General features: G+C 34.3%; 2 protein-coding genes across 2 annotated transcripts; one reads left to right on the forward strand and one right to left on the reverse strand.

The window, feature by feature from the left end:
• Nucleotides 1–603: 603 nt before the first annotated feature.
• Nucleotides 604–15,344, reverse strand: LOC126807880 (sphingosine-1-phosphate phosphatase 1). The gene is made up of 3 exons (XM_050532745.1): nt 14,388–15,344; nt 9,923–10,012; nt 604–7,028 (listed from the first exon to the last, which is right to left on the reverse strand). The coding sequence occupies exons 1-3, from the start codon at nt 15,162–15,164 to the stop codon at nt 6,468–6,470; spliced, it is 1,428 nt and encodes a 475-aa protein (XP_050388702.1). The 5' UTR covers nt 15,165–15,344; the 3' UTR covers nt 604–6,467.
• A 6,425-nt stretch (nt 15,345–21,769) lies between these two features.
• Nucleotides 21,770–26,970, forward strand: LOC126807857 (ubiquitin-protein ligase E3B). Its single transcript, XM_056103451.1, has one exon. The coding sequence runs from the start codon at nt 21,931–21,933 to the stop codon at nt 25,117–25,119; it is 3,189 nt and encodes a 1,062-aa protein (XP_055959426.1). The 5' UTR covers nt 21,770–21,930; the 3' UTR covers nt 25,120–26,970.
• Nucleotides 26,971–27,545: the final 575 nt, after the last annotated feature.

The raw sequence follows: 27,545 nt of genomic DNA on the forward strand, positions 1-27,545 counted from the left end.
TCAGTGCCCCCACCTTGTTTTGTTTTGGCTTGTTTTTTCTGTATGTTAAAGGAGCTAAGTCGCTAATATTTTGGACCTAGAAATTGACACAAATGGGTCGCAACACATACAATAATGTAATATGAATGTATATAAATTGATTTACATTCAATCGTTTCTGTTTTTACTGTAATTTTTAATCAGTTATGTTCGGCAAAATACGCCAGTATTCTCAATCGAATTTCAAACTCTAGCGTCTGGTTATTCCAGTCTACGCCGATATTATTTATTGGGCTTGCTCTCCAGATAAGAATATAGCGTTACCGTTTGACATGACTTGTGGAATATGCCTAGCCTCGTTTTTCGAGTCCCCTTATTACAAATAGCGCTGAAACGCATTATGGTACACGATTCGTGTACCAATTGTAAAATGTTTATTTTGTCTTAAATATTGGATATCAGAAGGCCATCTTTTCCCGGTAAGATCACAACATCAATGTTGATTTAAACCGACAAATAAATCGTGTTTTCAATGTCGAAGATTTTGGATGATATTGAGTTAGAGACTTAGCTACTTTAATATTATTCCGAATTCATACAGTTGTCAAAATGTTTTGTGATATTAAAACTGCAAACTACATTTTATTACAACCGTCTTTAATTTACAATATTGTTTCATTTACAACATCATTAAAACTGAAATATCTGATTTACAAATAATTGCACAATATTTTAATCACAATTCCATAGTTATAGCTTCCAATGATGTTCACGTAGACAGTTATTTTATTTTTGACTTTGCAAAGTACTAATTTAATTCATCAGCTTTACAATATTGTTGACTACAAAATTACTGAACTTATAAATTGTTGTTGACATTACAAATAAACTTTGTTTATCAAGTTTATCCACTTTACAAAGTTGTCTTTACAATGTTCTTGACATTATAATATTAAAATTACAACAAATGATGTGGGAATTACAAAAGGAAACTACTGGTATAGGATAGAAATATAAAGAAGATAGAAATATAAAGAAGGCACAAATATATATAATATTAACAATTATAACATCATAATAATATATAACATATATTGAGTAGTAAGAATAGGGCATATAAACATAATGTATTAATTTACATAGTAGTTGTCTTGAACATCAAGTCATGTGTTATCTTTAACATCCAGTCAATGTATCATCCTATCTTTTTGAAATGGGTTTTAGAATACAGGGATCATAATTTAAGGATGTGGTCATTTCATTGGTTTAGAGTTAAAATCCTAGTACAAAGTTTAGCTGTTAGCCAATGAAAAGGCTGCTCTCTTAAAAAGTTTTAGTTTATCTTAACCCAAAAAATCTACAAACTCTCCCAATAACACCATGTAATTAATCTTATTCTATTTCAGCGGATTTTCTTGACCTCATTAAAATTAGGATCTGAGACAATGACGACTTAAGATTAAACTTCAGACCAGTGTTCAAGACAACTAAGGTTTGACTTGGAGATATCAAAATCTGTGCAGTCGTACCCACTTTTTAGGTTTATGTCCGTCGTTATAGAAAAACAACATCATGAAAAACCCATTTTTGTTAATTTCAAACATAACTTACCCATTATGCACACAACCGAATTTAAACATTCCTTGGGTTATTTCCTATTAAATTTTTAATTAAATATCCAACCCTTATTTTGGAGGATTTCTAAAGGGATCCTTTCTCAAGCCAACATACATATAACATGCATAGTGACACCAATTTTAAATCCTGAGGAGTTGTATCAAAAAACAACTATCATTAATTTGTTTTATGCTGTTGAGTTCACATTATAAGGATAACCCTTGTATATTGCTATCGTTATGTAAGTTATCTTAACAAATAATATATTTATATGGAATCGGTTACAGCCATCCTATCGTCTTTCCATGAGATTTTTTAAATCTTGGAAATCATTCGACAGAAGTCAGAAAAACCATTTCCATAATTCCTAAAAATTTTGCTATGACCAGTATTAACCGCGAATATGGAATGTGGATAAGTTTAAGTTTGAATAGTATAAATATAGTATAAATAATAAAAAATGCTGTGAAACACAAAATTTTAGCGCCATACATTAATTGACAACAAGTCGATATTGGATAGAAGTACAATTCTACATTCAATTACAAGTAGATACATATATATATATATATATACACAATGGGCTAATAGGTGAACAACACATTACAAAATATATTATTTCAAATACCACACAATGTAATCACTTCCTAGTCCTGATATGGTAAAATATTACAGAGAATTGTACTATATAATATTATCTGATAATGGGATAGTATTGGATTTTTAATAATAGGTAGCCACTGTTGACACTGTCCCAGCTATGTAAGATATTCAAAGGGAGGTAATTCTGTTTTTTAATATGATATTTGCTATTAATATATAACATGCTAGCTTATACAGATATTGTTGTGTGGTTTATGTTTTAATAAAGTAAACAAAGTCCACATTCAATTGACTGCTTAAATGGCATCATATCACATAACTAAAGTTAATCATAAGTAAATATGATCATGTCTAAAAAACTTAATTAACCATTTAATATATAAAGGGCTACTTTTCCAGGTCGATTTGGGCAAAAAACAAAGACTGCCAGTTTAAACTGATTACCGCTTAATATTTCAATATGAAAATATATTCGGACATACATGTATGTTGTCCATTCACATCAACTCAATTCGTCACTTTAACCTAACCCCTTTAAACAGACATCACAAATCTGTAAAATAAGTCATCAAAGATCATAACTTCTCTGGCCCAATACTGTGGAGAGAAGGTATTATATGACATAGTGTACATGCAATACAATAAATGTGGTCTCTATATTATATCAAATCAATCAAAGACATGTCTGATGATTAATAAACACCCGGTACTGATTATAAACTGTATGTTTACTTATTAAAGTTATAAACGTACTAATAATAGGCTGTACATTTGGTATTTACTAAGATGTAAAGCTAGTAATAAGCTGTACATTAAGATTAAGTAATAAAAACCCCAACATTTACTAATAAGTAGTATATTATGTTTTACGCTCACTAACAGTTGTAAAAATACTAAATAAGCTGTAAATTGACTAAGATTTACAAATAGTAATATACTTTACATTTAAAGATAGTAACAAGCTGTACATTTATCAAGATGTACAAAAATTAGTAAATACTACATTCACATGTACACACCAATTTGATTTTCTTTCCTCTGGATTTTCATGAATAAATAATTGAATCACGTGAAAGATGTTTTGTTTAAAATATCACAACTTAAAGGACCTAAATCTCTATTCTTTGGCAACTAGAAATGGGTCGAAACGAATATAATAATGTAATATGAATGCATATAAATTGATTTACATTCAATCTTTCTATTTATACTGTAATTTCTAATCAGTAATGTCCAAATTGAATGACAGTCTTTAGTGTCTGCTTATTCCAGTCTAGTATTCTCCCCTGTGGTATGTTTAGCCTCGTTCATCGAGTCACTTCATTACAAATGGTGCTTGACAGCATTCTGGCACGCAAATTTCATTTTATCTTAAATATTTGATATCAGAAGCACATCTTTTCACGGTAAGATAACAACATCAATGTTGATTTAAATTGACCAATAAGTGTTGTTTGTCATGTCGAAGATTGTGGATGATTTTGAGTTACAGATTTACCTCCTTTAAATATTTGGAACCAAATGCTTTTAAACAGCACAATCAAGTACTTTTGGTTTTTAAATAAGACTTTTTCCCGTATAAATAAGATGGAATTTTTTGACAGGTGTTCCCAGAAAATCAAATTGGTGTGGAGTAACATTATTATGATTCACATAAATGCCTCCACTGGATAATAAGATATACGTAATAAAATATACATATTAATAAATATTTACTAATAATGAAATGTAATATGAAAAAAAAAATTGAACAATTTACGACATATAAAATACAATATCTAAAGTTGATATTAAAGGCACAATAACATATGATGAGAAATATTCTCATTTTAAAACAAGATGTTTTGTTCTAATGCTGGACCAGCTACAGGACGTAACATAGTTGTTTAATTATTACATATCTTATTGTTTATTGGGAACCCTGGGCAAGATATCTGACTATGCCATTATTCGGACAATATCTCATTGTTCACAACTTAATCTGTGTGAAAATGTAAATTGAACTGTTAATTTTTGGATCGATATACCTTTTAGAGATTCAACTTGCCCAGTATTCTAGTTTGAAAAGGAACTCTAAATCCTTCAAATGACTGTGTCAGCAGCTTTAACTCCCAAAAGTTGTAATAGATGGAATACATTGCTTCTGTGAATGCGATGTAAAGAATATGTGCAGGAATCACAAAGAATTAAAGACCGTATTGGTGTTGCCAAAGTAAGGATGCAAGTTTAATTTATTAAGAAAATATGAAATATCAATAAAATATATAGATCTGTAAGAGTTTCAAAGGTAAAAAATATAAGAATGAAAGGTATAAAAATCAGGTCATTTTGAATTATAAAATAAGACTACCCCATAAATTATATATCAAAAAGATGATCAAAATCTGTCAATGTTTAATTATGTATTAAATTGATTGATTGAAAGATTTATGTCTATTTATTGGTTTTAAAACGAAACTAATGAAACAGATTTCTTTGTATTGAACTTCTGACCATGATATATTGAATCAGTGCAATAAACATGTTGCATACCATAAATAAATGTATAAATATTAATCAAAATGGGAAACTTCTCAAATAAACCATCTTCAACCCTGTTAAGTGTTAAAAGTAGAATAATATACACGTATTCACCCAAGATAAATAGCCTAGACAAAGAATTGAAACTTTTGATGCAACCACTGGGCACTGATCCAGGTCCACACAGAATAAATTGGTTGTGGATATCCCTGGCCAATTGGAATTTAAAAATCAGTTGCTCTACATGCAAAATTGTTGCCCTGATAACCATAGGTATAAAAGTTACGGCATGTGATCAAAGCATTGAGATCGTAAACCTCAATTCGTTTTCTTCTATTGAGTCGTCACAGGTGAACACATTGTAGTAGGCTACATTTTGCACTTAACACAGTGAAGATTTATAAAATGTTGAGGAAGAGCAACTAACAAATCTAATTACTATGATAGTATCAATTTCTATCAGTAGCATATATATATAAACAAATTTCTAAAAATAAATGGGGTTTACAAGCCTGGTTGAATAACAAATACTTAATAATTTCATACTGATAAGAAGGACTAATTTTTCATCCCACGGGAAGACTAGGTGCGCTTTCCACGCCACCCCTAACAAGTGAAGCCCAGATTTCAAAATTCTGATGGCATGGTTCTTCTCTGCCCACACATTGAAGTCCAGTGTCCTTATTGCTCGACAATCACAGCCCCACATTTTTATGGGATCAGAGCCAACATTTAAGGTTTGATACACTAGTTAACATCTAAACTCACAAAGTCCTGCATGTGTCTCGCGTTACAACAAACTATACATTAGCAAAGAGAATATACAGTATATGTAACTGAATGATGTATAAGATCTAAATAATAGAAAAGAAGGATAGAATAGGCTACATTATGATAAAGTTTCAATATCTATAATATATTCAAATGTAAAAATAAATATTGAATGGACTGAACTACCTTGGTACACATAATAAAAGGTAACTAATCTTAATGGCTACCGTCATACAAGTATTCCCCTTATTATATTATAATTACCGTAGGTAATTTTCTATTTTTAAAATCAATTCTGTCACAGATTGGTTAATTTCAGACAATTACTGGATTGGAATATTTATAAATCATCTTTAAAATTATCCAGACAAATTAATGTATTAAATGATGTGGTTTAATGTATTAATGAATTAATAATGATAGCATGACAAATATATTCTTGTAATCTTGTAACATTTATTAAAATATTATAAAGATGATTAAATGATTATGTTGTATCTGAAATATTCTAGCAGATAAAGAATTAATCACATGTCCACATCAATCTCTTTAATAATCTGTATTTCATTTTGTTTTCTATACAATAATTTTAAGGTAAATGGCAAAGTGAAACCTCCAAAAAAACAGAAATTAAATTAAGACCTAATATTAAGTCAATGAGGTGAAAAATATTCTTAAATACACGTATTTGAATAGATAAGTCTGCAGTGGAAAAACAAGTAGAAATTATTTATTTTGGCTAAACATGCAAGAAATACATTAAAAAAAGTGACTAAAGCATGAGACAAAATAGAGCATGATAATGAGATATTGTTCTCAATAAATTTATGTAAACCTAAAGCTAGCTGTGATATGAAATAATAGAAATTGCTTTAGGAATAAATCTTCATCATAAATTTTAATTAAAAACTATAAATTGCTTGTGATTATTATTCAATTAATTAGACAAAACAGAAAATAATGGCAATATATTATTGTTAGTGAATTTCCAAAATGGCATTTCTGGATATTCCCAAACATTTAAACATGAAAGGTATTCCAAATTGTAATAGAATTCCTAAAATGGAATAAGTGACGATAATATAACCTGTTTCGACGGATGGATGGAGTTTATTTGGCTTGTCAAGGTTAGCTAAATATGAAAAATATTGGACGCTACATTTTTGTAAAATTGTTTTACTAACAGCTAAAACAACTGTTCCAAGCACAAACCTTAAGAGTGACAGGATCAGCCATTGTAAAGATGGTGTCATAACATGATATGGTGTGGGCTTGGTGGGTAATGTTGACACACCCATCTGATAATTCAACCAAATCGCTGTGGAAAGTCCCATGTAAATGGCGACGATGCGAACACCAGATCCTTTAGCTATGTCTTTACCTTCTGCTGGATAACAAACCGTGCAGCTAGCCAACCCAATCATCCAGATAATGACGGGTGAAAGTGGATGCATCTGTAGAAAATTGTCGAAACCATCAACAACTGGCAGCGTTACTGCTATGATAAGCAGTGTATAAATGACACCAACACTTACATCCTGAAATTATAAAGTGAAAATTCGTTATTTTGACACTATCATGGTTTAACTTCAAAGAGAACAAAGGGATTGCCTTTAAGAAGAACCAACTAAAAAAATTTGTTTTCACTAATTATTATATTAAACATACATTATGCAAGAGCTAAATCTGCCTATTTCAGGTCTTTCTTTAGGCCTGAAATGTTATCTAAATTATTAATTAGACATTAATTAACCTATCCAGGCCATAATCAACTCTAAATGGCAGCGCTAGCCTGCGATCTTTAGTGGATTGTAATCCGATTTACTGCATAACTTTCCTTCTCGATTAAACGATTAAATGGATAAACGAGACCCTTGCTGTTTATCGTACTGACTTTAGTAATGATGACCGAGGCTTATGGGAAGTTCAGTCGTTTAGTTCTCAGTTCACTGTGGATCAATTTGAATGAAATTTTCACCAAATTGCCTTTACATTATCTAGTTTTTAACTATTATAGTGAGAACTGCCAACTCGTTACCGAATCTCCCATAATGTATCTTTAAGGCCAAAATTAAAGAGGAGAGAGAGAGAGAGAGAGAGAGAGAGAGAGAGAGAGAGAGATGGGGTTAAACAACCACTCAACAAAACTAGGTCATTTCAGGACTAACATATAGTTCAATTTTTTTTCAATAATTCGCATGCAAGTAGGGGTCATTAGCAGTGGGAAAAAACTGGAGAACCTGGAGGAAACCCACGAGGTTACAAAAATTTAAGGAAGACAATTCCATATTTTTTTGAACTCGTGTACTAATAGACCTGCTTCCGAAAAATTACAAATTTTACATTACAGGGTTTTAATAAAGGTGTTCTGAAGATGATCTGAGACTACTAGGTGAAGACAGTTTTAACAGTTCAGGTAAATAACATAATGTCATAATTAAATGTTAAAAAAAAGCATCGTATAATTAATGCAAAATCTTATCCAGTTCCTCTCAAACCTTTTAATAAAGGTGTTCTGAAGATGATCTGAGACTACTAGGTGAAGACAGTTTTAACAGTTCAGGTAAATAACATAATGTCATAATTAAATGTTAAAAAAAAGCATCGTATAATTAATGCAAAATCTTATCCAGTTCCTCTCAAACCTTTTGGACCAAAATTGCGCAAATACCTCGGAAAAAAACCTCTAAGACTTCACAGTGAATTTTCGCCTCAATTTTCCGCCAGGATTCCCTTAAAAACACAGTGTTTCCCTAGGAAAACCCTGTATTTCAAATAGAAGAAATGTGTGTATTTTGGTTTTTACAGGAATGATATTTATCTAGTCATGAAGTTATAAGAGAATTTATAAGTGTTTTTGTGACATCAAAGTTAAACTAACATCTGATTACTACTGATATTTCTAACATAAAAATTAATAGACAGATCCACCACTGTGAAGTCAAGATTAGCCTTGATTTGTCTCCATCCCTACATAATCAGTTTCTAATTATATTCAAAATAAATATTATAATCAGTTATTCAGTGAGAGATAACTCCATTCGATGTTATGATGATTCAGTATTTAATCAAATGTGTGCGATAAGTAAGTCACGTTGAGACAAAATTCAAAGTAAATAATGGCCTATAATTTAATTTATAATTAAAGAGAGATAACTCCATTCTGTTTTGATTATTCAATAGATAATCTAAATGGGTGATCTATGTGATAAATAAAGTACAAAGTTCACCATCTATTTCTGATTTATTACTCATTCTCACACTCATTATGGTAATAGAGGACACTGAATGACTATTTTACAAATATGAATGTTTTCAATTGAATATTTTCAAAATCTAGTTTTTTTATTCTTAAAAGATACATTATGCAAGATTTAGATAAAGAGCTGAACATTCTTGCCATAATAGCTCAAAAATAAATAATGTAAAATGAAAATATTAAAAATTTCATTCAAATTACCGTACTTCATTCTGAGCCAAGTTATCATTGTGTGTAGTTTTGACAAGATTTGTTCATTGTGGTAACCAGGACACTTCTGACTTAGCCTCACTTTCACATTTTTAAATTAAATTTTTAAATGGCGAACTGTTCTAATCTAGTTAAAATCTCGAGTATCTAATGCCACCGAGAGTTGATTACAGTCTTGTTTTGTTAATAGATGTCCAATTTATTATTAATAATTTCAGGCTTAAAGAAAGACCTGCAATAGGCAAATTTACCTCTTGCATAATGTATGTTTTAATTACAAAAACGTAATTTGTTATTTGTTACTGTCAAAGTTACATGTAGATACATATACACATTGATTGACAGGTCGAAAAATACTATTGATTTGTTGTAAACAACATTAACTAAAGCCGTTACAAACAATATGTGACCAAAGTTAAAACAATAAATTAATATCAAATTTGTAAATTGAAAGCAGAACTAAGAAATTCAAAAACACTGAACTGGAGAGCCTTTATATAGAAACTGTAAACTTAAGCACCGATGGACAGACAAACATCCATATTCAATTAGAGTAAGTCAGAAGACTTTAATGGAAGCCACACGAATACCAAACAGGCATTGTTATAAAGAAAGGGAGTTGTTGCATGCATTAATTTGCTACATACTGTACATTCACATGTAGATCAGTCAATGCTAACATGAGACCGTCCTACATCACTAACAAGAGGGAAATCAGACTCGAAAATCCATAAGAAGTAAGTGGGCCAACACCGCGATTGAAACCTCACACCTTAATAATGCAGAAAACACACCAATGGAAATTTTTTTTTATCTAGGTCCATATCTCACCACCATTTCTCTTCCATTATCCAAAAAATAAAGAGTTGCTGTTTTTTCTTGGTAAATGTATATTGAATGTCAGTAAATTTGGGTTTATTGCTAACTGACTCATTTTGAATATTTCATGATACATGTACTTACCAGTATGGAATGAACACCAAGATACAAGCGACTTAAACAAACAATGAGTGTCCATACAGGAATACAACCAACGGCCAACCAAAATGGAAACTGAAAAATATATATATATATATATTACATTTAGAGATAATAATAGATGGGTGTTAATAAATCAGAACATAAACTAAATTTGCTCATGTTCTAAAAAGGGAATAAAGGGTTTTTTGTTATTCTAAAGTCTAATCTTGTTTTGTTAGAGCTTTCAAAGGATTTTCTGTGTACCAAAATGAGTACATGTACTCCCTGTGACAGCATTGAATGTGTTACTGGGAACGAGATCAGAAAAGTCTCACTTCTTCTCAGTTTATGCCAAAATTGGTTCCCAGAATGTTGGACACCGATGTGGTAAGTCTCTAACTACATGGCCTTTAACGGGGTAAGCGGGTAATCTGGGAACTTTAATTCTCATATCAGGAAGCTGTGTTTTATTAGGTACATGTTTAGGTTTTTAATACCCATTTAACAAACGCTATTTTTATTACTGTATATCACCACGGTTATTTGTATTGCAGCCTTTCATTGGTTTGCACACTGGCATACATACAGAGTACCAGCCAATCTACAGTTTTAAAACACACAAGGAAGGGTTTAATTGTACCTGTAAAATTGTATCCATTATCGGTAATGGAAAGAGTGGATAAAAAATGTTCAACCTGATATTTTCATTCAGAAAATAAACCTAAAAGTCTCTGTATGACATTTGCAGTTTTCGGAAAAAGTGTTAATTTTTCACAGCTTATTACACTGTAAATTAAATCCAAATTTATTACTTAACATTTAATCAAGAGACCAAAATTCGCATATGGTGGATAGTTTCCGGGCTTGGATTCATTCAAATCAAAAAGGGGCTAATCAAAAGATTTTAGTGAAGATTAGGTGTGGTGCTAGGCTGCTAGCTAATTATGACCATATTCCATTGATACATGTATCTTTGAAAAAATAAACAGAATTTAACCATTTTTGGACTGATATTCCTCTAGAGATTCATCCTTTCAAAAGCTGTAGTTAAAGTTACAAATAATAATCTTCAGATAAGCTCACTAATTGTGTAATTGCCTGGTTGCCTAGCAATTATTATACATCCACCTTTCATCAGGTATTTGACAAAATCTGATAATTATCACAAAAAACAACAGCATTTTTTTTATTTGTAGCACCTGTCGATGTCAGATTAAAAGTCAATCAATCAGAAACTCTGTTCAAGGGTCCTCCAAGCCTGGAAATAAGGCAGCTGTCACAGACATTGTCAATCACAAATTTAGGCTTTAGCAGGGCTAAATCTATTTGTTAAGGCCAACTCAATTTTCGTCAAGGTCACTGAAATGTAAAAAAAAGGTTAGGGCATGTGATTGTTTGCGAGATTGTAGGTTAGGGTTACCGGAGGCATTGGGGCTAGGTCCAGAGTTAGGCTTAGGGTTGGGATTAGCGCTAGCTCTGTTTACATCTTGTGACCTGACCAAAATAGATCTAATCCTTTAGCAGACACAATTCACCTAGTGCCTGTCATTTTGCCCAGCACAGATAATTGTCCTGTATGATTTTCTTACTATTTTTAATACAAGTCCAACACTTCAGTTCAAAATGTCAGATACATATTCAATAGTGTCGGACATTTTTTTTTTCAGATCTGACGACAAATAAAATCGCTACTCATCAATATCAATAATACAATTCCTGAATATTGAGTTGTGCACTGTTAGTGTTACTGGTGCTGCTACATGTACCTTATCCAATAAGGTACCAATTATTAGAACCCAGACCAATCTAATCAAACTTTTTATCCAATTCATTCCACTATTAATTTTGGCTGTTCCACATGTAATATGTAGGATTAAACTGATTCTTAATCAATTCTCTGTTCTCTTTCAAGTCTTAACTCTAGTCACTGTTTAAAATCATTCTTCATAACAGACTATTCTACTTAGTTAAAAAAAGTCTTTAACAATGAACAGGCAGTAACTGCTTCTTAAAGGTGCATTATGGAAGATTATATAAAGAGCTGACAGTTCTCGCTATAATACTTTTACCGGGTAATAGTTAAAAAAAATAGATGATGAAAAGGGAATGTTTTAAAAATTTCAAATTACTTCATTCTGAGCCATGATGTCATTCTTAAAATAACATGCTACCATTGTTATGAAAATAAACAAAATCTTGACTATCCATTTTTGCGGTAAATCATTACCATCGTTGAACCTGCAGATCGAATTAACATCTGTTGAAAATCTAGACAACACAATGGCATCGAGAGCTGATTGTAGTATTGGTAAGTTAATTAATGTCTAATTAATAATTTATATAACATTTCAGACATAAAGAACGGGCCTGCAATAGGCAGAGAGAGAGAGAGAGAGAGAAATGGTGTTTATAGTCCACTCGACAAAAACCAGGTCACTTCGGGACCAACACATGGTTTAATTTTATTTCAATAATTCGCTTGCGCGTAGGGGTCTTTAGCAGTGGGAGTTAACCGGAGGACCCGGAGAAAACCCACGAGGTTGGACAGGCGACCCTACTCCTTGTCACGTACAACCGGGGATTCAAAACCACGCCAGTCAACTCAATGACAGACTTTATGATACAGCAACCACTCAGCCATCCAACCCCCCCTGCAATAGGCAGATTTAGCTCTTGCATAATGCCTGTTTAAATATTGACCAATATGTATGTTATTATATATAATCTCTGTGGTCGACATCTGTTATCTAATTAATTCAGCTGAAAAAAAGCAATGTTCTCCTGAATCAAGATGTACTTCTACTAAACTACACTTTCCATACTATCTATGTCAAATGTTCAATGCTAAATATGAAGGATTTTATCAATTTCTTAATAAATGGATCTACATGTATTGTCCACTTTGTGTCAATCCCTCACCCCATTTTGGATCTCTCTGTCTACAGGCCTGTGTCATGGTCAGTGAAACTACCGAGGAATCCTAAGTGTGAATTAGTAAGATTGTAGTCTACTGTTACATTTATCTCAAGTAGGCTATTGTGAAGTCAATCAAATCACCCTAGGGTGAAATATACATATATATACTTAAAATATAGATCTACAATGTATGTAACATCATCCTTTGATGTTGGCCTACCATTATTTCAAATTATGGTACTGGCAACATGCCAATCGTGCATTATTGAAATATTGATTTCAATCAAGTACAAGATACATGTAGTGTTTGTATTTTAAGTTGTTTAATGTTCTCGAGTAAGACATGGAGTAATATATTGAAACATCCTCATGCAGTATCAATATATTGCTTATTAATGTCTCGCTCTCGACCATTAAACCACGCAGACAGTCCTATTTTAAAGATGCATGTAAGAGCTAAGTTTGCATATTGCATTTTTTTTTTCTGGCTTCAAATGCTATACATAAAAATTATTATTTAGATACATGTATTTATTCAGCTCACAATGGTACATAGCAATCGTATTTGACAATGAAGACTATCTTTGAAAAACTCAGAATAAAGTAATTTGACAGAAATTTTCAATGTATTCATATTTCACATTAATCTTTTTTTGAACTAGCATAGCACGAACAGCCAGCTATTTATCTAAATCTTACATAATGCGTCTTTAAGGAAGTTTTTTTTTAATAATAGATTGTTGTAAGTAACTGTTAAAAAAAGTTTTTACAACTTCATGCGATATGTGATACTGCCATCTATACATATTTGACAGAATGAATGACTGAATTTGAAATAATATTAGATTTGTAAATCTAGAAATGCCTTTACTGGATATTAGAATAATTGTTCAAGGGTGGAGCATTGGTGGGCCGAGTGAGTATGGTGCTGTTCATGTACTAACCAGTAGGTCCTAATAAACATCCAGATTACCCCATCAAGAATCTACTGTGCAATATCTACTATATCACGCATGAGAGCTGTGCTGGCTCAGGGTATACGGCGCCGGCTTACTAACCAGGGGGTCTTGTATTCACTCAGGGTTTTGGCTGAGAAATTTACTGGGATACCGTACTGGGATTTCCTAGCATGGTTCTTCTTGTACCAAATACTTTAGTAACACTATCGGCCGATACAACTGATAAGTGTTATCATTCTAAAACATTCTTGAAGAGGCATTATGCAAGACATAAAGAAATTCAGTCCAATTACTTTATTCTGAGCAACATTATGAATGGCTACTTTTATTGGATTTCATAAGCGGATGCAATTAAATCTGTATTACTTTTAAATCCAAATAAGATTTCAAATAAGAATAGAAAGCTGGCAAGATAACTCAATTGTCAGTCCTTTTATTGTCAGCCGCCATGGGTGACGTCATATTAGCGTTTAAAGCAGATATGTCTATTGTCGAGCATTGTCCAATCTACTCAAAATCTACAAAGTCAAAGCCATTCAATAGACTAGAGACTTGATTTGGGGCATGTACATGTAAGTTGATAAAACACTCACCTCATATCGCTCTAAAAGCAAATATGCCATCATTATTGGCATGACAGTTCCAGCCATGGCATGTGTTGAAGGCAGCGAAAATTCCCTCAGATGATGGGTTTCAAGGTGGACGACCGGTGGTGACGGGGGACGTGGCACTTTAAGGTAATCTTTCGTGGCTTGACCAATAAACATTACTAATGTCCAAACAGATATGGTTTTTCTTGCCAAAACAGAATCCATGTTCCATAACAGGAAAGGATAAAAAGTAAGGTAAAAAAGTTCATCTCCTAAAAACGAGCCAAACATGGCTATGTAATAAGGTAACGCATATTTCACTTTGTATTCAGGCAGAACATTTTTAGTGCCATTACTGTGGACTGTTGGGCTACCATTTTTAACACCATTTAGCACAGTGATACCATTTTTTAATAAATTACCATTACAAGAATGGCCATTCGAATTCATATGTAGATTATTATTGACACTATTACTATTATTATGATATCCATTTTTATTATTCGAGTCTATTCCATTAAAATTAATATCTTTTATTTCATCCTTTTTAATAAATCCATTTGTATCCGCCTTTGATTTAGAAGAATAACCATTTTTAATACCATTTCTTGTTAGTCTACCTGAGCAGTGATTGGCATAAATCACATTGTAATCTGAAATGTCACGGACGTCGTGGGCGTGTCCGTTGTCACACCGTTTTCTAGTCAGCGTTTTAAGTCCACAAAATTCTTGAAAATGCTTCACATGTTTTGGGTCGCCCAGATTACGTAGAAAGTCCATTTTGAATTCCAATCTTGATTCCGAAAGCAGGCCGTCGCGTGAGTTGTGTGAGTCAGGAAACTACGTTTAATATCTACAAGTGGTTGTTAAAATTCCGGGTGTTATTTAGCGAAAATAGTTGTTGCCTAACCGGTTGTCCTGAGTTGCTGAAACATCAACCCAAGTTAAAGCGCATGTCACGTGATGTAAAAATAACAATGGAGTTACTTGCCCTTAACCAGTGAATAGAGAGGCCGAGATCAAATCAGCCGTCACTTTCTCATCCTTCACTAAGAATACTCACCCGTCACTAACTGCGAATCAAGCTGGCCGTCACTTACAAATTCGCTGGATGACCATGACTTCAGTGAAATCACGTGCTCGGTATGGGCTAATCCGAGCCTTCGATAAATGAAATGAATTGAAAGTAGTCTATTTTTAGTAACCCATTTCTTTGCTCAAAATAAAAATGCTTTTATCTCTTCTAAAGTATGTAATCATGAATGTGCCAGAAAATAACAAGTAGATTTAAAGAGCCATAGAAACCTTCTTTCCGGTGATATATGACACAATAACTGGAATTTCGTATTAAGACACGTATTTTGACATTAAACACTCGCCCCACCCCCACCACTATCTTTAATTCAGCCAGTGAAGGCTACCAAACCTGTATCAATTTTAATTTAAAACGTATATATGCATTCCGCCGAAAATATAATAAATAAATTTCAAGAGAGGATTAACTTTACTTTTCAGTATAGATCTACGAAATTTTAGATTAAGCCCCGCATTTTAATTTCAAATACCCCCCCCCCCCCCCCCCACACCTTTTCTTTCACTTTTCAAGGCAAGTAAATATAAATGTGCCAGAAAATTAATTACATATTTAAAAAGAGTAGTAAACGTGCTTTCTACTGATATGTAGCATGATATCTGGAATTTCGTATTAAGACCAGTATTTTTACTTTAAATACCCTCCCCCCATCATTTAATAGATTTTTGTACCGTTCGTCTTTGGTCACCTCTCAAGGCAAGTAAATATGAATGTGCCAGAAAATAATTTATATATTTGAAAAGAGAAATGAATTTGCTTTTCAGTGATATGTAACATGATATCTGGAATTTCGTATTAAGACCCGTATTTTTACTTTGAATACCCCACCCCCATCATTCAATAGAGTTTTGTTTCACTCGACTTTGATCATCTATAAAGGTAAGTAAATATAAATGTGCCAGAAAATTATTTATATATTTGAAAAGAGAAATGAATGTGCTTTTTGGTGATATGTAACATGATATCAGGAATTTCGTATTAAGACCCGTATGTTTACTTTAAATACCCCCCCCCCCCCCACATCATTTAATAGATTTTTGAACCGTTCGTTTTGATCACCTCTCAAGGTAAGTAAATATAAATGTGCCAGAAAATTATTTATATATTTGAAAAGAGAAATGAATGAACTTTTCAGTGATATGTAACATGATATCAGGAATTTCGTATTAAGACCCGTATGTTTACTTTAAATACCCCCCCCCCCCACATCATTTAATAGATTTTTGAACCGTTCGTTTTGATCACCTCTCAAGGCAAGTAAATATGAATGTGCCAGAAAATTATTTATATATTTAGAAAGAGCAGTGACCAGAAAATTATTTATATATTTGAAACGAGCAATGAACGTGCTTTCTACTGATATGTAGCATCATATCTGGAATTTCGTATTAACACCCGTAATTAGACATTGAATACCCCCCCCCCCCCACGTTATTACTTAAAAGAGTTCAGTATTATCCAATTTTGATAGTTTGTCAAGATAAGTAAATATAAATGTGCCATAAAATAATTTATATATTTGAAAAGAGCATTGAATTTGCTTTTCAGTGATATGTACCATGATATCTGGAATTTCGTATTAAGACCCGTATTTTTACTTTGAATACCCCTACCCCCATCATTCAATAGAGTTTTGTTTCGCTCGACTTTTATCATGTTCAAGGCTAGTAAATATAAATGTGCCAGAAAATTATTTATATATTTTAGAAGAGCAGTGACCGTGATTTCTGCTGATATGTAGCATGATATCTGGAATTTCGTATTAAGACCCGTATTTTTACTTTAAATATCCCCCCCCCCCCCAACATCATTTAATAGATTTTTGTACCGTTCGTCTTTGATCACCTCTCAAGGCAAGTACATATGAATGTGCCAGAAAATTATTTATATATTTGAAACGGGCAAAGAAATGGGTTACTAAAAATAGACTACTTCAATTCATTTTATTTATCGAAGGCTCGGATTAGCCCATACCGAGCACGTGATTTCACTGAAGTCATGGTCATCCAGCGAATTTGTAAGTGACGGCCAGCTTGATTCGCAGTTAGTGACGGGTGAGTATTCTTAGTGAAGGATGAGAAAGTGACGGCTGATTTGATCTCGGCATAGAGAGCATCCTCCAGGCGGGCTGAATCTAATTGTTAATGCCGGCTCAATTTTCGTCAAGGTCGCTGCGATGTAAATAAGGTTAGGGCACGTGGTTGTTGGCCAGATTGTAGGTTAGGGTAGGGTAGGGTAAGCTTAGAATGCTAGGTTCAGTATTAAGGTTAGCGCTAGCCCTGTTTGAGTGTTTACATCATCTCCTGACCTTTGACCAAACTTGAAGTTGGCCTTATCAATATCTAACCCTCCAGCTAGGCTTCCCGCCCGTTGATTTCACCATGACATTAACTTTAAACTTTAATGTTGATTCTCGGTCTCATTTTTTGACCGAATCTAACTTATTCATTAACAACCTTCATGTTATTGATTACTATCAATCTTAAAGGACCTAAGTCCGTTAACTCTCTAAATCCTCCAAAATCTTCGACATCGAAAACACGAATTATCGGTCAATTTAAATCAACATTGATGATGTAAACTTACCGGGAAAAGTTGAGATTCTGATATCCGATATTTAAGATAAAATAATGTTTTTAATATTGGTACACGAATCGTGTACCATAATGCGCTTCAGCCCCAGTTGTATTGAGAGACTCGAGGGACGAGGCTAGACACATTGCACCAAATCAAATGGAGTTATGTAGACTAGAATAACTAGACGCTAGAAATTTGCACTCGATTGAGATTGCTGACTTATTTCGCCGAACATAACTGATTTGAAATTGGAGTAAAAACGGAAACCATTAAATGTAAATCAGTTTATATACATTCATATTACACTATTATATGCGTTGCAACCCACTTTTGTGAATTTCTAGGTCCCAAATGTTAGCGATTTAGCTCCTTTATAACAGAGAAAAATGTTATTCAATATTGGGGAATATTTGGTGAGAGAGAGATTATAAAGAGGGAAGTGTCAGTGGAAGGAACTGGTAAATTTTAAAGGAGCTTTAACTTTAAACCGCTTTTATCTAAATGACATTGGGTTGATCTGAAGCTCGCTCAATACGATTATATTTTTGTTTTGAAGGATTAAGCGGAAGTCAGATTGTTTATTGATATTCTTAGGTGATCGAGCTAGGGCCTGAAAAGAGACAGCGCAAAATTGTCGTTTGGATTTTACGAAAAAACTGGATCTCGCGTACACATTCTAGGCCTAGGGTGTGTGAAAAAGAACCCTTAACAGCTAGAATTTGAAAAACAGATAGGTCATTTAGCGCCGTTTTTTGAGCAAAATTTGCCCCAAGCACACTGTATGGCGTCAGGCTCACGCCTGTCCTAATTAATACAGTGTACGCAATTTCATTTGTCTATTGACAATTTATTGTTCATCCCACAAAAAAGTTCACACGTACAATCCACAGACATCGACCAGTTTGTTTCACCAGAGATCAAAGGGGGTGTCACTTTAAAATGAGTCATAAACATGGGGGTCACTCGATTGTCTCTTTAAAGTTAAGTAGTCGTTGAATGTTCCTAATGCGGATTAGTAAAGCTTATATTGGTAGATTGTATTCAATCCCTACGTATATTATTACCGTACACTATATTATCCAAGGAAATAAGATTACAAAGACCCCCTCACTACCCAACACGTACGCTGGGAACAAGAGACCCCGTGGATATACGGGTAATCACAGATTTTTCTGACGGACGGATAAAGTGAAATAAAACTAATTAAGCCTACAGAACGTTTTGAGTGCCGTAATCCGATGACTTGGACATGGATCATTATTTGTTTCTTCAATCGAAATTTCTTTATATTGACTAATGGATATGTTTTTTTGTTTTAAAACATTTTGAAATCGGTGTTATAAACTTTGTTTAGCGCCAGTTTCATTTTTACGGGCATCATTATTATTTGTTTCATTATTTTTCTAAGAAGTGGACTTTTTGGTGTACGGTAAATGCAGCTGCAACAGTCTGATTGCTTGGTTGATTGGAATTCAGGTGGGCATAGAGTAGGATTTAGGACGAAAAACCTCATAAATATGACTATTAGACGACTTCAAGTTGCTGCGCCCACAGGCTGAATAGTAGGTAAAACGCTGTGCTTGTCTAATTTTCATAAATTGTCGGGTGTGTGTGTTGGGGGGGGGGGGTCCAGGAAGAAAAACTGGCATTTTTTTGTCGGCTATTTCAGCTTAGCCCCATATGTTGCCCGAGAACGCAGCGTAAAAATTAATATAAGACATTGTTAAAAAGCTGTGTTATTTTAAGGTCAATATACGTGCAGAAATAAATTACAGACTTACAGATGTTCATGAATCGTACACATTAGCACGTCATATGAATTAAGAATAATTAATTACGATATAATATACGATAATATCGTGGAGTGAGAATACTTCTCTGTGAAATATGCTATGATATAAGCTATACTTGAGGTGATAAGAATAATTAAACATACATTATGCAAGAGCTAATTCTGCCAATTGCAGGCCTTTCTTTAGGCCTCAAATGTTATCTAAATTATTAATTACACATTAATTAACTTAACCAGACCATAATCAACTCTCGATGGCATCGCTAGCCTGCGATATTTTCTGGATTAGAACCCTGTCTGCTGATTCTGATTAAATCAAAAAATGGATAGTCGAGACTATGTTTTTTCTTGTACCGACTTTAGTAATGGTGATCGGGGCTAGACCTAAAATTTAATCGCTAAATACTCGGTTCAGGGTGGACCAATTTGATTGAACTTTTCAGCAAATTCCCTTTACATTTTCTAGTTTTTAACTATTATAATCAGAACTACCAGCTCTTCATCTAATGTCCCATAATGTAGGCCCTATCTTTAATAAAGATGTAATACACGATGATATTAGTTACTTTACTGTTCTGATTTTTAAGTAGATCGAGACATTTGCCATCTAAGCTTCAAAAAGAGGGGTACTTGTCTACTTCACTTAGAAAAAACATTTAAAAGTTTTATGGCCATCAAATCTGATTAGTAAATAAAACATTTCTCTTTCGGCTATTATTCTAGATATATTTAATTGATGCCCGTTTTCCTGATTATGTCTACGGCACCTGTTACTACTGTTCGTCATGTGCATTATGCATATGGACAGTCTATTTGCTAATTACGTTATTTTACCGAGATTTCGTCTAATGGTTTGGATGCAGCTATGACGGGTGTGGCGCCAGGCAAGATAAGCGTACTCTTCCGGACACATGTTATCCGCACACTGTTCATCATGTATTTTGTACATGGTGAACAGTCCATTTGCAGATTACACAATTTTGCCGATGCCGTTTTTTTAGGACTTCGAATTTTGTCTAATGGTTTGGATTGTTCGTTCTTGGTTTTATTTTATTTGACGTCTTCAAGTGTAAACACGCTAATGTTAACGATATTAACGCCAAAAATAGTGCTTTACAACCCGATTTGGGAATGATTCCGTTTTAATGTTTAGGAATTTTAAATCTAGTATACACACGTGGTTTTTTTTTATGAACAATATTTTATTCAGACATGTATCTGAAAAGGGATTATGGAACAGGCATGGTTTATATTAGGATATATTAAACACCCGTCTCTGTCAGATATAAATACATGTAATTACTTTAACTCCTTTATTGTCTCGAAAAGCTACCCCCCCCCCCCCCAACACACACACACACACACACACACACACACACACACACACCCGTGTGCGCAATAACAATTGGTATTTAATGCAATGAACCCAATAGAGCCGTCTCTGTTCTTTCTGTAGTAAATTATCTCTTATTGTCATGCAAATATTTATATCATATATTCATGTTTATATTTATATTATATTATGTTTGTATTCGTGTTATTAGTGTATTTATATTATGTATCTTCATACATGTTGTTTGTATTGTATGTATTCCTGAATGTCCTTTTTGGTACTATAAATCTTAACGTATCTTTTAAAGCTAAAGCGATTTACATCATTTTTTAGAAATTGAATATCGCCCAGTTTTGGATAAGAAATATGTTTCTTGAAATAGTTTCAAGCATAAATCCACCGTGTGTTTATTACTGGAGAAACAAACTCACTTCTACCAAATTTCCATGCTTCTGCTGTCGAGTTTTAGGGTGTTCTCATAAAATGTACTTATGGCAGTTCTTTGTACTCGTTATATATCCTATCATTGAAGGCATGACTAAGCCTGGATGATAGTGTCTATGTTTATAATTCTGTCATTGAGAGGGCGCTGTATTACTTGTCTTGTCTTCAGCTTGACAAAAATCATTCCTTATTTTCTAGTCTTCGAGAAGATTCCTGAAAGTGAGAAGAAAACAGTCTTTTGGAAAATATTTGACTTGAACCGGTCTTTGAGTTTGCTTTTTGCGCTCTTTATAGACCACAAGTCAAGATGTTTGGAAGAGTCGACCCCAAAAAATCACAGTTTCTGGACTCCGCAAAAGCTGCCAGAGAAAATAGAGCCCAGGAAAGGGAAAGGGAATTAGCTGTTATTAAAATACAGGCTTACACAAGGAGTTTCTTATGTAGAACGAAAATAAAGAATTCAGTTAGATCTGAACTTGATAAATCATTAAAATTGCCTTTTGAAAATGAACAAGAAGAATATAAGCCTAGTCTGTCCCCGGCCCTAGAACTTTTCAAAGTTATCCGAAAATTTATGTTTATCTTCGACCAAAAAGTTGACAAGCAGAGATTTGAGTATCTTTGTCGTTATTTGCTACTTTCTGTGAAGTCTGATGATTTAAAACTTTCATATGTGGCTATCGGAATGACCAAACATGCCTTGCTGTGGATACAACAATTAAAAGACATTTTATGGAGGTGCTGTTTGTATTTAAAACAATTACGACCCGAGAATCATTGTGATTCAAACAGTATTAAGTTACTCCTAGGTACATTGATAACATTTACAAGCACAACCTCGTGGAAAATTCTGAAAGGAAAAACGGGAGAAACCTTTAATAGTGGCATGACCAAACTGTGTAATAATGTTATGGGTTATCTTAATACAAAGGGCCTGTACTCTGTGCTTGAAGTGCTACTAACAAAAGGCCTTGCAAGATGTAAACCTGTTTTTAACAAAAATACTTTATCTGCTATGATGACGCTAGCTTTACGCCCATTAATTGCAGCAAACTTTTCTGATAATCTTTTATCTGTCTTTTTGCTTCATATCTTATCAGTGCCCGCGCTCATCCACCATATTAGTGTCTTGTCACAAGAAACCCTTTCAATCCTTATAACCCACCGTATATTTAAAAGATGTCTCGATCTTATGACAAATGAACAGAGCACAAGAATCATTTTCAACTCTCTGGAAGGGAACTACGCTCTGTGTTTGATGGCGAATCTGATTCAGTTAGGATATTTAGAGATGGAGGGACTGGTGGAGAACACCCAAAATTTCATGTTTGTCATGATTCGATTATTGGAAAGTTGTAAAAAATATGTTTTGAGTAAACGATCAAACTTGACTCACTGGCATCCAGTCCTAGGATGGTTCTCACAATCCACCAATCAGAGTTTACACGAAGCAATGCATTTCGTTGTAAAACAACTTCAGCTCTTGTGGAGTGACAAAATGATTAAACTTCTATTTTTAGAACTGATTGAATATGTTGCGACAACACAAGCAGCCAATGAAATAAAATCGTCTCCGTCGAAAAATATTATTAAGAAGGCAATAGAAAAGGCATCATCGAAAAATGAAACACCTAAAATTAAGTTAAGTAGTTCTATGTCCACATCGACTTGCCTTCCCTGCACTTTATATCGAACCGCTCTACAGACGTTATCTCAGCTCAAAATGGACATTATCGGGGGATTGAGTTACAATGCGATGTTGTTGCCGAATTTATGGAGGTTTTTGTGTGATTTAGGACCGATGTGCGGAATGAAAATATTTCAGGACTTATTATCACAGACGCCAAATTCTACAATTCATCAGGTGTTTAGTTTATTGACTTTATTCTGCGAAACAGCGAGTCACTTATTAACAACATTAGATGACATCGAGATGTACGAACAACAGAGATTCTTAAAGATATCTGACTATGTTAAAATGAGTGAATTTTTAAATAATTTTGTGACGTGTGTATTGTGGCACGGTCTCATGGACTTGCAAACAGCATCAACGAGCGATGTTTATAATTCTTGTTGGGTTTTATTGATGATTTTACACGAGCGTGATGCCAGACGAGCGTTTACACCGAAAAATCACTGGTTAATTCGCGATGTGAAACCGAGTTTATTTATGTCCGAATTAGAAAGAGGAAGGAAGCCAGTTCAGTTCTTGATGCAAAAAGTTCCTCATATAATTCCTTTTAATGACAGAGTGGTATTATTCCGTAAATACATAGCCAAAGAAAGAGATGTGCTGGGAATAACAGAATCTGTTTGTGCATCCCCTCAGTCGACACTGATAACAGTCCATCGCAGTCGCATTGTCGAAGATGGATATCGACAATTAGCACAACTTCCTCCTAAAGCCATGAAGGGAATAATCCGTGTAAAGTTTATCAATGAGCAAGGTCTAGATGAAGCAGGTATCGATCAAGATGGTGTCTTTAAAGAATTCCTGGAAGAAACAATAACCAGAGTGTTCGATCCGTCGTTAAATCTGTTTAAAATAACGAGTGAACAGAAATTGTATCCGTCGTCAACTTCGTATATTCAGGATAACCATCTAGCGCTGTTTGAATTTGTGGGCAGTATGTTAGGAAAGGCAGTGTATGAAGGCATAATTGTGGATATACCATTCGCTTCGTTCTTTCTCACACAGATGTTAGGTCATCAACAGAGCTCTACCTACAGTTCTTTAGATGAGTTACCCTCCCTTGATCCAGAATTGGCTAAGAGTTTAAATTATATTAAACATTATGACAGCGATATTTCTGACTTAGAACTCACCTTCTCCTGTGATGAGGATTGTATGGGTAAAATAGAAACGCACGAACTGGTCCCTGGAGGAAGAGCGATTTCGGTCACAAATGAAAATAAAATACGCTACGTCCATTTGATGGCGCATTTCAGGATGTACCGACAGATTAAAGAGCAGACGTCTGCTTTTATACGAGGATTCAAAGCTGTGGTGAATAAAGACTGGCTTCACATGTTCTCCGCACCGGAGTTCCAAAAATTAATGTCCGGGGATAACACTGACATGGATATCGAAGATCTCCGTCGCCATACACAATATTACGGTGGATATCATAATAATCATCGTGTTATCAATTGGTTGTGGGATATCATCGACAAAGATTTCAAGGACAATGAAAGAAGTCTGTTTTTAAAATTCGTCACAAGTTGTTCTAAGCCCCCATTGCTTGGTTTTGCTAATTTGGAGCCGCCGTTTTCCATTCGATGTGTTGAGGTTAGTGATGATCAAGATACTGGGGATACTGTGGGAAGCGTTCTAAAGGGCTTTTTCAATATCAAGAAAAGGGATGCTGGAGGTCGTTTACCCACTTCGTCCACATGTTTCAATTTACTCAAATTACCTAATTACGGGAAAAAAAGTATATTGAAGGAAAAACTCAGATATGCCATCCATTCACATTCTGGTTTTGAAATTTCTTAACCAAGCCAATTTATTGAATTTATATATTGCGATAAATATAATATATTGTTGTTACATGTGCATGATCATGTTATATTGAGCAATTTTTTAAATACCGGTACCACAGTATATATTCAGATCTCACACAAGGTTTTAAATTTATGGAAAAAAAGTATATTGAAGGAAAAACTCAGATATGCCATCCATTCACATTCTGGTTTTGAAATTTCTTAACCAAGCCAATTTATTGAATTTATATATTGCGATAAATATAATATATTGTTGTTACATGTGCATGATCATGTTATATTGAGCAATTTTTTAAATACCGGTACCACAGTATATATTCAGATCTCACACAAGGTTTTAAATTTATAATAATTATTTAGCAATACAGTGTATCCACATACTTGTAGGTTTGCTTTTATCTATATATATATTTGTGACTGTCGTTTGTCTGTCTGTCTGTCTGTTCGGGGTTGGCGGCTACACTAGCTCTGCCCCGAGTCTGAAATTCGGGGTATAGGGGTAGCTCGGACCGGGGAGTAACATAGGCCAGGTGGCGTTAGTCTCCCACTTCCGGTTTCGGAGTTATGACCCCCGAGCGAAGTCTGTCTGTTCGGGGTTGGCGGCTACATCTGCCCCGAGTCTGAAATTTGGGGTATAGGGGTAGCTCGGACCGGGGAGTAACATAGGCCAGGTGGTGTTAGTCTACCACTTCCGGTTTCGGAGTTATGACCCCCGAGCGAAGTCTGTCTGTTCAGGGTTGGCGGCTACACTAGGTCTGCCTCGAGTCTGAAATTTGGGGTATAGGGGTAGCTCAGACCGGGGAGTAACATAGGCCACGCCCAGGTGGCGTTAGTCTACCACTTCCGGTTTCGGAGTTATGACCCCCGAGCGAAGCCGGTCTGTTCGGGGTTGGCGGCTACACTAGGTCTGCCCCGAGTCTGAAATTTTGGGTAAAGGGGTAGCTCGGACCGGGGAGTAACATAGGCAAGGTGGCGTTAGTCTACCACTTCTGGTTTCGGAGTTATGACCCCCGAGCGAAGCCGGGTATCCTGCTAGTAATCATATATTTTTATTTCTGCTTTTTATTGTTGTAGATAATTTTATGCTTTTATACATACATGTAGGCATACATTTTTAATTTTGAAAGTTGTGAATACAAAATAAAACTTGCCTTAAGATATGTCAACACCAATTTCTGCAGCAATTCTGAATGCAGCAATAAATGTAGCTGCCATAAAAGTGGTGAACAAAAAGTCAAATTCAGTTGCCAACACCTGTTCATGCCTTTAAACTTGTAAACACCACTTTCTGCAGCTGTATTATATAGGTGTCACGGTGTCATGATATTTTCAGTGCATTTTATTTTTATTAATAAACAGTGCTCAATGAATATAACATTTTCAAGGCTCTTGTTTCAGAACATTGCCAGTCAATATTCTACAGTAGAATCTGTATGAGCAGCCACTCCTATTCAGCGACATCTCCTTGTAAGCGGTCACGATAAATTCCCCCCGTAGAAATTCTGTTGTTTCATCTCTTTATTCAACGGTCACTCCTCTAACGCGGCCAGCGGTCACTATTTTACTAATAAATTCAACAAAACATAGCCCATTCAACGGCCATTGTTGAATGATATCATCTTGTCGTTCTTTGTAACACCCCCGCTAATCCCGTGAGTAGTAGTTAATTAACTGGACCCTCCACTGATCAGGTAAAAAGAAATGTAAAAATAACAATCAACCCGGGATTATCTGTTAATTAATCTTTTGTTTTATTAAACGACTAACCTGATCATTGTTTTCACGCGTAACGACACATTATTTGATACTGATTGAATAAAATAAAAGTACCGAGTTTTGTCACGATCATTTAGCATCTCTCTTAGCGCCTCCTATAATATTACATACAGAGTTACACCCCCTGTAAATAGGTCATGAAATTAGCGATGTTTTTTTTTGTCCATGTGCTTTTTTGATAAAATAAAATGAATTCATCGATTTTCTTCACAAAAATGGATAAATATTATGGAATGCATCACAATGGTAGACAGTAGTATCGAAGGTTGGTACAAAATGACAAGTTTACAGAAGTTATGTCCGAGATTTGAGTAAAGAATTTTCGTTCGGCGCAAGATTCAGCGACGGTCAAATTTACCGCTTCCAATGCATTCAAGCGTAATATTTAATTTATGTCAGCACAAAAAGCACCAAGATTTTATTAAAAGGCCACTCCCGTTAAGTTATGTCCGAGATTTGAGTAAAGAATTTTCGTTCGGCGCAAGATTCAGCGACGGCCAAATTTACCGCTTCCAAGCGTAATATTTAATTTAATATTTATGTCAGCACAAAAAGCAATGAGATTTTATTAAGAGGCCACTCCCGTTAAGCGGTCAGTTGTGAAAATTCCCATGGGTGGCTGCTTAATGCAGATTCTACTGT

Source organism: Patella vulgata, chromosome 9, assembly GCF_932274485.2.
Source record: "Patella vulgata chromosome 9, xgPatVulg1.2, whole genome shotgun sequence".
Taxonomy (NCBI): domain Eukaryota; kingdom Metazoa; phylum Mollusca; class Gastropoda; family Patellidae; genus Patella; species Patella vulgata.

Bases quoted from the DNA above. Each gene is read 5' to 3' on its own strand.
- LOC126807880 (XM_050532745.1), bottom strand. From the start codon at position 15,164: ATGGACTTTCTACGTAATCTGGGCGACCCAAAACATGTGAAGCATTTT. The intron at 10,013-14,387 runs GTGAGTGTTTTA...TATATTTTTCAG, and splicing joins TGCTTTTAGAGCGATATGAG to TTTCCATTTTGGTTGGCCGT. The intron at 7,029-9,922 runs GTAAGTACATGT...TTATAATTTCAG, and splicing joins TTGGTGTTCATTCCATACTG to GATGTAAGTGTTGGTGTCAT.
- LOC126807857 (XM_056103451.1), top strand. From the start codon at position 21,931: ATGTTTGGAAGAGTCGACCCCAAAAAATCACAGTTTCTGGACTCCGCA.